The sequence below is a fragment of the Sander lucioperca genome, chromosome 15 (genome assembly GCF_008315115.2).
Source record: "Sander lucioperca isolate FBNREF2018 chromosome 15, SLUC_FBN_1.2, whole genome shotgun sequence".
Taxonomy (NCBI): Eukaryota; Metazoa; Chordata; class Actinopteri; order Perciformes; family Percidae; genus Sander; species Sander lucioperca.
This window is the reverse complement of record NC_050187.1, coordinates 332501-343026: the sequence shown is the minus strand read 5'-3', so window position 1 is coordinate 343026 and position 10526 is coordinate 332501. Positions and strand designations below refer to the sequence as shown.

At 41.5% G+C, this 10526-nt stretch overlaps 1 protein-coding gene across 1 annotated transcript in view; it reads left to right on the top strand.

The window, feature by feature from the left end:
- Positions 1 to 6506: 6506 nt before the first annotated feature.
- Positions 6507 to 10526, top strand: part of ttc27 (tetratricopeptide repeat domain 27) — a 115866-nt gene continuing 111846 nt past the window's right edge. Inside the window, exon 1 of the mRNA XM_031299979.2 lies at positions 6507 to 6807. Coding sequence (XP_031155839.1) covers positions 6717 to 6807 — 91 coding nt within the window. The 5' untranslated portion in view covers positions 6507 to 6716. The remainder of the gene's footprint in view (positions 6808 to 10526) is intronic.

Below are 10526 nucleotides of genomic sequence, written 5' to 3'. Positions count from 1 at the left end.
ACCTCTAAATACAATTATGAACCTGAAAATGAGCATAATATGGGTGCCTAGATAGCAGAGTTGGTAGAGCGGGCACTCATATATAGAGGTTTACTCCTCAACGCAGCGGCCCAGGTTTGACTCCGACCTGCGGCCCTTTGCTGCATGTCATTCCCTCTCTCTCTTCTTTCATGTCTTCAGCTGTCCTATCAAATAAAGGCCTAAAATGCCCAAAAAATAATCTTTAAAATAAGTATAATATGAGCACTTTAAACCAATCACAATTGTCTTGGGCAGTGCTAAGCTCCGGACGGAGCCACGGTGCCTCTGCTAAATAGGAATGAAGGAACTTGTTTTGGGGGAACGTGTGTACGTTCAAAAGTAGTTTTAGTCGTATAGTTCTCATAAATCCACCGGAAGTTAGAACGCCAACACAAAGGAAGAGGAAGGGGACGGACATCTGGCCAAAAATGAGGGACATCTGGCAGAATTTCTGGCGGCACCAGAGCAATCCCAGAAGTGGAACATCGTGGATGTAACTGGCTGGAACTCTCTTAGGAGACTCGAGGACCAGAGGCGTTTATTTCCCCGATCGTTTGTTTAAATATTACAACACAAATATTCATTAGAAGATTAACTGGAACCTGTGGCAGTCTGCCTTTTCCGAGTTATAAAGCTTCACAAGCGATTGCGGGCATAACGTTAACTAGCTCGCTGGCCGACTGTCACTCACACACACACACACACACACCACACACTCACACACACACACCACACACACACACACACACACACACACACACACACCACACACACACACACACACCACACACATGTATATGAATTAGATTTAATATTTCAGTTCATAATTATTGTTTGTTGTATTTGCTTATTTCACAAAAAGAATTAAGAAATTAAGTTTCAGTTTGTACGGTAGATATGTAAACAGTTGTAGCAACATAAAGTGGTAACATGCTATGTTATATATAATATTATATATATATTTTTTACAATCACTTTGGCACTAATTTCAGAACACTGATGTCATTTTTCATAACTCTAGATACAAAACTCACAACCAATGATCAAAATGCACATTTTTCAAAACTCTAACACTTCTTTCAATTGCTTGGATACAATCCACATAAACCTGAGATCATTTATTCATTTAACAAAGATCACCTGTTCAATATGACACAACTTAACATCAAAGTACTACTATTTCAAAAGGCAATCCACACATTACATTTCAGATGATTGTCTATTCATTCCATCACAATGATCTAACTATCAATCAATACAACTACTCAACATGATAAGTAACTGTTGCATTACTCTTAATGCATAGTTCTATGGAAACAGACAATATTCCATGTTTAGATCATGAAAGTTTCAAGATAACGAGATTCATTGTCACCAATTAGCGTGGAGCATGAACCAATTAGACTACATGATCTGTGGATGTAATATTTCATCATCATTCTTTACTGTAATGTACTACTGTTTACCAGACACTGTTTCTATGCTCCCATGTACCACCTTTACTGTAATGTACTACTGTTTACCAGACACTGTTTCTATGCTCCCATGTACCACCTTTACTGTAATGTACTACTGTTTATCAGACACTGTTTCTATGGTCCCATGTACCACTTTTTCAAAGTATTTACAGTATTGACAGTACTGTACTGTATGGATGCAGGCCCTTGGAATTGCTTGTCCAATTCTGCCAACTCGTTACTGATGATTGAGTTCACATTGTGGTACGAGTATATAAAGAACTGATTGGGATCCACTTGCAACAACATAGCGATATGTAACATGGAGCCAGCAGGTCACAATAGAGGTCAAGCAGTGGTGGGAGGAAGACGAGGAAGATGTGTTGGTCAAAGGAATGGCAGGGGACAAGCACCCCTTCTGAGAGGTGGTCGTGGGCCTCGTTTGAGACGTGTGGGGGAACGTGGTAGAGGACAAGGCCACGGACCGAGACAGCAGCAGCAACAGCAAAGAACGTCCAATGAAATCCGAGCAATAGTTGTAGACCATGTCATAAATCGTGGCATGACAATGACTGAGGCGACTACAATGATTCAACCAAACCTCAGAAGATCAACCATGGCCTCAATAATCAGAACTTTCTGCAATGAGAGTCTTCAGCATGCACTAAACATTCTGCTACTCTCAATTGTCAAATGACTGCATACCAATGTGTATCACAGAGTAGCTGATGCGACTAAGTGTGTTCTTAATGTCCCCTGTAGAATTGAGATCAGGCCAAATAGGTGAGGCAGAGGCAAAATTCTGACTGACCAACAAGAGCAGGCTGTGGTTGATTTGGTTCGGGCCAGAAATGATATTCGCCTTACAGAAATTCGCCAGCATATCTTGGACAATGAAGACATGTTTAACAATGTGGAATCCATAAGTTTGCTGACTATTGCATGCATGCTGAAAAGGCACCCGGTGTTTTTAAAACAACTATACTATATAATATTTTGAAAGAAATGCAGACAGAGTGAAGCAAATGAGGACTGAGTATGTTCAGGTATGTTCAGTTTCAAGATGGCTGTTGTAAAATAATTCTGCATTGTACAGTAATCAGTAAATCTCTTTCCAAAATGTATTTTAAGAGGGTGGTGGAGCTGGATGCTGATGACAACCATCACAAATGTATATATTTGAATGAGGCAGGCTTTAACCTGGCCAAGACAAGGAGAGGTCAGCGGGCAACCATCCAAGTACCTGGACGTGGGGCCAACATTACCATGTGTGGGGCTATAGCACAAGGGCCCTCATTTATCAACCTAACGTAGAAACCAGCGCAGATATGAGCGCAGAAATCATCTTACGGCAGGCTTCACGTGTGATTCATTAAACGTTCATATCACACCAATCAGAGCGTAAGAATGGTCGCACATTGATAAATGCAGCGGCTGGAAACGATCATAATTTAAATATCATGTCCCAATATATTCTGGGTTTTGAGGCCTCGCCCCTATAATTTACGACATGGAGAGACGTAATCTGGCTGAGAAGCGGCATTTTTCAGAGGTGGAGATTGAAACCCTGATATCTCAGGTTCACTATTTGTCAGCCTGAAAACTGGTATTAAAGGCTGTAGAAAGAATGGGGAATGGAAAGAGATCACTGATGCAGTGAACACTGTTGCTGTGGTAAATCAGACTCCAGCTGAAGTTTATTTAATTTATACTTCTTTGACATATGTATGCTATAGTCCTAATAGTAATATACAGGCTTATATTGCAATCTCTTAGGCCTACATGGTTTACGTATATTTAAATAAACACACAGTAGTGGAGTTTATGCAGAGTCTTTTATTTTACTCGTGTTTTTTTTCATGAGTCAGAGCCAGGCAACAGCTGTGAGGGAGAGCACGTGTCCTCTAGGGCTGAACGATTAATTGCATTTGCGATAATATCGCGATATATTAAAACGCGATTTCCTAATTGCAAAGGCTGCGATTTGGTCACATGACTCGCGAGAGCAAATCAGTCTGCACTCCGCAGAGAAAGCATCAACTAGCACGCTAACGCTACGCCGTACCTTGAGCTGATTTCTGTCATTCAAACAACTCTGAGTTGTAGTTTAAAACTTTTACAGCCATTTTAATAAAATGAAGGGTTTTATTCTGGTTCGAGTCCATACGTGCAGTTAATGGATACAGGAACGCAGAACTGAAGGCTCGGTTGGCAACTAGCTCTGATTAGCTGTTAGCTCCGGTTAGCGGTTAGCTCCGTTATAAAGATATGAGTGGAGGAGCTGCCACTGAGAGGGGTAACAACCAGACTCTGATAAATGACGTTCGGGGAGCTTTCACAGCAGTGTGGCCGCGGTGTTTCAACAGTTTTATTAGTACAGTTAATCCCACGGCAAGAACACCAGCAACTAGCTAACGTAACGATAGCATCTCTGAACAAGTGCACACGGCAGCACGCAACTTCACGAGGGGGAGGGGCTGGAGGCAGCTCCTCTCTGTGCACTGTAAAAAATTACACTGTTGTGTGTGTGTATATACTATATTTTTACTTTTTTAACTGTCTAGTGTGTAATTGTGTGTTGTTCATACTATAAAATGATTTATTGTTTGTCTTTGTTGAATAATACAGAAGACAAAGCTTAAAAAAAAAAATCGAATCGCAATCGCAATATTTGGGGAAAAAAAATCGCAATTAGATTATTTTCAAAAATCGTTAAGCCCTAGTATCCTCCGCCCCCCGTGCTGGACCCCCACCTCGACCCTGTCTCCTGACAACAGAGGGGCTGGAAAAACAAGCCAAAATATATCGGTCAATGGCAGAAATAAATGTTGTGCATCGTCATGGTTCCTGTATTGAGTAGGCTATCATTGCCAAACATAACACTATACCTTTTAAAAGCGAGGAATAATATCCTGTCTCCTTGGTGTAGGCCCAGCTGGGGCTGTGCTGGACACTGGTCTCTGGGCATCGGGTCATCTGGCCCAGAACCCCACAGGCTAAAACTATGTTGCAGAATTTTTCTGCCATGTATAGTAGGGTCCCCCCGCTGATGCCATCTACCCTTAATCAATCCGATGGAGCACTCCACCGTGGCCCGTGCGCGTACGTGTGCACTGTTGTACCAGCGAATAGAGGTCTTTTAAAAGACCCAGATCTGCCATTGCTGATAAGTGATCAACTGATGACTTCTCCTTCTCCTGATAAACTTTTTATATACTGCACCGCAAGTCCACACTGACTCAAAAACTTGCGTACACGAGTTCAGACCAGACGTGAAATTTTATCGCAGCCTACGCTCACGTTCAAAGTGATAAATCCCTTGCTTTGCGTAGGAATCGGCGTACGCCCGTCCTACGCCTGTTTTTGGTCGTACTCACATTTCATAAATGAGGGCCAAGATGTGGTGGGACGCAGACATCGTATTGGATCATACAATGCAGCTCTCCTTGTAACCTTCCTTGATGAGTTTGATCAGGTCTGTAGAGCTGATGGCGTGACCTATGCTATGTCATGGACCTTTTTCACAGCAGACATGTTGACTTGTCATAGTAGGACCAGCACAGCTGAAATTGATCACCTTAACGATGGCTCAGTTCCATCTAGTGTCCCAGTAAGCTATTTCAGTGAGTCAGCATGCACAATACCAGGACCTCTCCTAAGTGGAATGCAGCCATAATTAATGGGTTTGAATACACCTGTTCTTTTCCTACTATGGACATGGTGCAAGCATTGTTTTAAGCCCACAATTTTACCACCCTGTATTTACCCCCATACTCCTTTCCTTGACCCGATTGAGGAATATGATGATAATGATAGGCGCCCTCATGAACAAGTCACTCTTCTCCAGGCCATAGATGACGCATGCAATGACATCACAGCAGACCAGTGTCAGGCCTGGATTCGCCATGCCAAAGGTTTTTTCCAAGATGTTTGGCTAATGAAAACATCCATTGTGATGTAGATGAGAACCTGCGGCCAAATCCACAAGACAGAGTTGATGAAAATGTAGAAGTACAGTAATCCCTCCTTTGTTTAGCTTTTTACAGTACAAGCAAGCAAGTTGAGGAACACTGCATTTGACAGTACTGCCTTTTCTTTTATATTTTGCTTTGATTCAAATAAACCTATGTTGTGATTGTACTGTATTTTTTTCATCAAATTTCAGATTTTGTTCAATGATTCCACTGTGTCTGTAGTATTCTCTCTACTACTGCAGTACTTTTACAGGGATGCATTTACATGTAGTACCATAATGAAACATGTATCACCTGTTTTGTGCTACAATATTTAATGATTGTACGAACGATGACCCAGTGAAACTATGGGTAGCTTGTGTGTGGCTGATCTAGAGTAACGTTTCAATGGTATTTCACAATCAATTAGTTTTTTGAACCAATGATTGTGCCAGTGCAAGATTTCTTTAAATATATGAATGCACAATGCAATGTTTTAAACATTATTTGGAGTTTTGTGTTTAGAGTTTTGAAAAATGACATCAAGGTTCTGAAATTAGTAGCAAAGTGATTGTAAAAAACTGTATGTAGAAGTCATTTCATTTTCATTCATTTATTGAAGAGGCATTATCTTATCATGGCATATTATCATTATTAATGACAACATGACTCTTTTTAAAATGAGTTTTAAACTGACTAAAACTAACTGTTCATGTAGCCTAACTGAAAAGGTTGGGCAAATGTTGAGTAATGCTTTATAGAACAGTCTCCTGTCGTTGTCACCATGAGCTGTTAGAATAAACAGGTTATGGGGGGGCTTATCCATGCAGCATCTTAAAAAGGAAACTAACTAACGAATCCATAGCTCGATAAGTTATATTCTTCATTTGCAATAGTGGTGTGAGTTCATTTTTATGTCCAGTGCTTTTGAGAGCTTGTTCAAAGGCTCAGCCTGGCCTAGCATACTGCAGAATAAAACGATTTACCTGTTTTATACTGCATACTACTGATGAACGCAGTACCGTCTGTAGTATGTAGTACTTAGGCGATTTCGAAAACGACCACAGACCCGCCACACAAGTCTCCATTCGATTAGTCCCCCCATAATGCAATGCGCATCTGTCATGGCTGCTCACTGATGCCACTTGCACCACATGGGTGGAAATAAACATTTGAAGTGGGACTAAGAAACACCGACTTGGCTCATTAGAAAGCGATTAATCGCCGGCTTTGACCTAGGAACGTCCAGACTGAAGCTCTTCACCGGGGACCGGAGTCGGTAGGAATGCCGCTGGACGTAGAGATCCCCGTCCTCCGGGGCTTCTTAACACCGAGCGAGGCGGCGGAATGGAAGCAGACTGTTTCCAGGACTGCAGGTGAGACACCAGGCTGTCTTTTCTTATTTCATGTTATGTCATGAGCGCGTTGAACGGCTACACTGGCACACTGACAAAGGGACGTTTCAGGTTCTCCGCGCCGCGGCGGTGTAACGTTCGAGGCTTTCCCCGGGGATGAACTCACGGGTACGGTGTACGGCACCGGTTTAGCCGTTTCATGGTAACGTTAATGACAGCTTTTTAATGTCATGCTAACGAAAGATATGGCTCCGCTACAGTCAAAAGGAATTGATATGAATTTAATATTTAGCTAAGCGAGCTGTTAGCAACAGTACGTGCCGTGCTCTCGTGTGTGTCGGACCCCAGGGTGAATTGGTCTTACTCATGGGCAACAACAGTACCTCTCACACGAAGTAACCTTAATACTTGATAGCGATTTTCAACGTTCCTCTCAAAATAATACCGAGATGGAGTTTTGAGTGCAATTTAGATTTTGCTTTTGCGAATTGAGGTTTAGCCTGAGTGCTAGCTAGCTGCATGGAAACCCCTGTTCTGTTGTTCTATCGTTTTGCATGGCTATGTGCCGAATCATAATCCGGTTTATTTCTCTGCTGGAGTCTGGCGTGACGTCTCTTTCATACACGTGTGAGTATCTACACCGGAGCGCTAGCAGCAGCTGAGCCAGAGCTTACTGCTGCCATGGCTAGCAGACACATTAGCACAGCTGTAGTTTACACTACATTCTACATGTGCTGTCAAGCTAGCCCTCTGTCTCCAGCGTCACCTGTGTTAAGCCTGTGTGTGTTTTATGTCCGTTAAGTTTAATGGCGGCGGTCATCTCTGAATACTCCGACTGTCTCTTCTCCCTAACAGTATGGGTGGAACTTTGGCCGGGTTGTTTCGGGACCACGTGTTCCTATTATGTTAGCAGGCAGCGGATGAACATTGATTAAATAGGACGTGCACAGAGTAGGGATGTCACATACAAGAAACCACCAAAAGTACACGATATTCGATACCAAAGTCAACGGTGTGTGTGAGAAAAAAACCTTACACTTAAACATGAATTCCTTTATTTTAACATTTGAACATAAACACACAACAATAGTGGCCACAGTCACATAATGAAAAAAACATTACAAAATAGATACATGATAAATATTAAAACAGTAGTTTTAATATAGTGCCATGTAGCCTTCAAATAATAAATAAAATGAAACTATAACAATAAGGGTTGGCGGATGGCCTGGGGCAAGTAGAAGGCCATGTTGGGCTAGTAACTAAAACAACAGGTTGAAAAAGAGTTGAAATAATAATTTCCGATCATCATCGTAATATAAATAACTAATATAATAATTTACTCCAGTCATCTTTGTCATTTTTTGATAACCACTAATAAAAACAAATCCTTAAGGTTGAACCCTGCCAAAAGTTCAACTTTTACCACTGTACTATCCTGATGGCTAGCCTCCTCTGGCAAAACAAGACTTATTCTAGTTCTCAAACATACTGTCTGACAATGACTAATGAAACAGTGCAGGTGCTATCCCAATGTAAACGTCTGTTTCCTATGCTAATGAAGCCCCTTTCATTTTCCGTGAAGGGATAGGCATGTGATCCCACTGGGAGATTGGCTCCTTACATCAACTGTCTTTACCACTGCATATCTTCTTCTCTTTGTTTTGGTACGGGTAGTGTTTGGTGGCTTCGTTGTCTGCTTTACATTTACCTGGCAGTTCTTTCACAAAGTTGTCCATGCAGAACCATGCATCATTTATTTATATTCAGTGTCGGCGCCAAGGAAAAGCCTCTAAAATGGCATGCAGATGATCACAGGACAATAAAACTCTGGATTAAACCCAGACTAATGAAACTGATTTCAAGTATAATAAATAGTCGTCAAGGCTGTGTGAACCAGCCCACCTATTCAGTGACAGGAGAAACCAGCGGAATGTGACTATGTGCAGTTTCAGTTAAAGACTAGCTTGTACACAGCAGGCCTATAGAATGACCATGCCTGTCTGAGATATTCTGTTCATCTTGGATCTACATTGCTGCTCAGCTCTGTACGCTTTTGCTAATTTAATTCACCATTGCCTTATTAACTGCAGCTCATTACTTGAATGCTTATGAATTATGGACTAATTTGAGGGCCTCTGTCTTGTTTTCCATAATTGCTGTCATTTCATTGGCAGACCTGAAGAGAAGCTGAAATGTCATTAAACAAGTAGCCATGCCTCAGGCTTTCATTTTCCCCCTCATAAAGCCAGAGCCCATCCTTCTCCCCGTCCTCCCCCTCCCTTCTCACTATGCTATTATGGAGAGGTGACATTAACATCTCCACACCTATTACAAGATAAGATAGACTTTATTAATCCCACACTGGGGAAATTCCTGTGCTACAGCAGCTCAAATGAAAAAAATTACACACATCAGAATAACACAAATACACATTAAGTAGACATAGGAGAAAAATATACATTTATAAGAAATAGAAAAAATAGAATTAGTTACAATAATAATAAATCAAACATATTTACACAATAAACACCCTTCTATAGACAGTGTATAAACACAGATGTACAGATGAGTAAGGTGCGGATGAATAGAAATAAAATATTGCACAGTTGGAGGTGACACAGAGTAATAAATAATAAAGCGTAGTGCAGAATATTGTGTGATTGTGTACAGTGATGGCTAGGGTTGTATCGTCCATCGTGATGGCTGACCGACATCACGATGGAGAGCCCCCATCGTGATGCCACGCCCCCCCACCCTGTCAGACACGCACTAATCCTAGTCGTGGGCGCTGGACGGGAAATTTACATCTGCGTCTGTCTTAAACTAGGAACGACACTTGCGTGGGGCTTTGCGCTGTGCTGCGCAGGGTGCAAGATAGGGGCCCTTATGTGGAAGCTACTTTTTCCCCCTTACGTGCAACCTATTTGTGAAAAAGACCATGGCTTTGAGCAGACTGGATTGGCTGTAGTGATACAGTCTCTCTCTCCCTGTCAGTTGTAGCTCGCTCTACCTGGACTAATACTGGTAACGTATCAGCATGCGATAGTTGAGAGAGAAAAAAGCGTTAACGTGGAACACTATCACACTTTCCTTTCTCCTCTCATTGGACTAAGTTTATGGACACTGCTGTGCATCGATAAGTAAGTCTGATGTCCTGTAGGTACGGGACGATGTTATACAGGATTTATGAATGTACGTTAGCAACAGTAGGCTAATTCACCAGGGTGCTATTTTATGTGTGAGCTAATATTGCACATCTGTTCATGTGCGCTGCAAAAGTTATGTTTCTGTTTACTGAATGCGTTTATTCAGTGCAAATATAACGGATAATGTAGTTTAATCTCAGTAATGATGGTATATTAGGTTATTACTGTCTGTTGACTCTGTTGAAGGCCAACGTTCCACTGTACTGTCGTTACGCAGATCACGGAGATGTGATTGAGACTTTACAGCAACGTAGTTAAGTGAAAGTGGGTCAAATTGTAATTTACTGCCCCTACCAGCAGGTGGCAGCATAGCCATGTAATACTGTCTATTTACAGAGGGCGTTTAAATGTATGTCTGATCGTTTCTATGTTAACTGTTAGCCCATAGTAGTAGAAAAAAACATTTATGTAAAGAGATAGTAAAATAACACAGCACAGCGTCACTGCTGAAAATTGACTTGATAATGGAATAAATTGCAGTCAGTTTTTTTTCTTCCTTTTTTTTTAATACAAGCGCCAAGAATGTAAGTA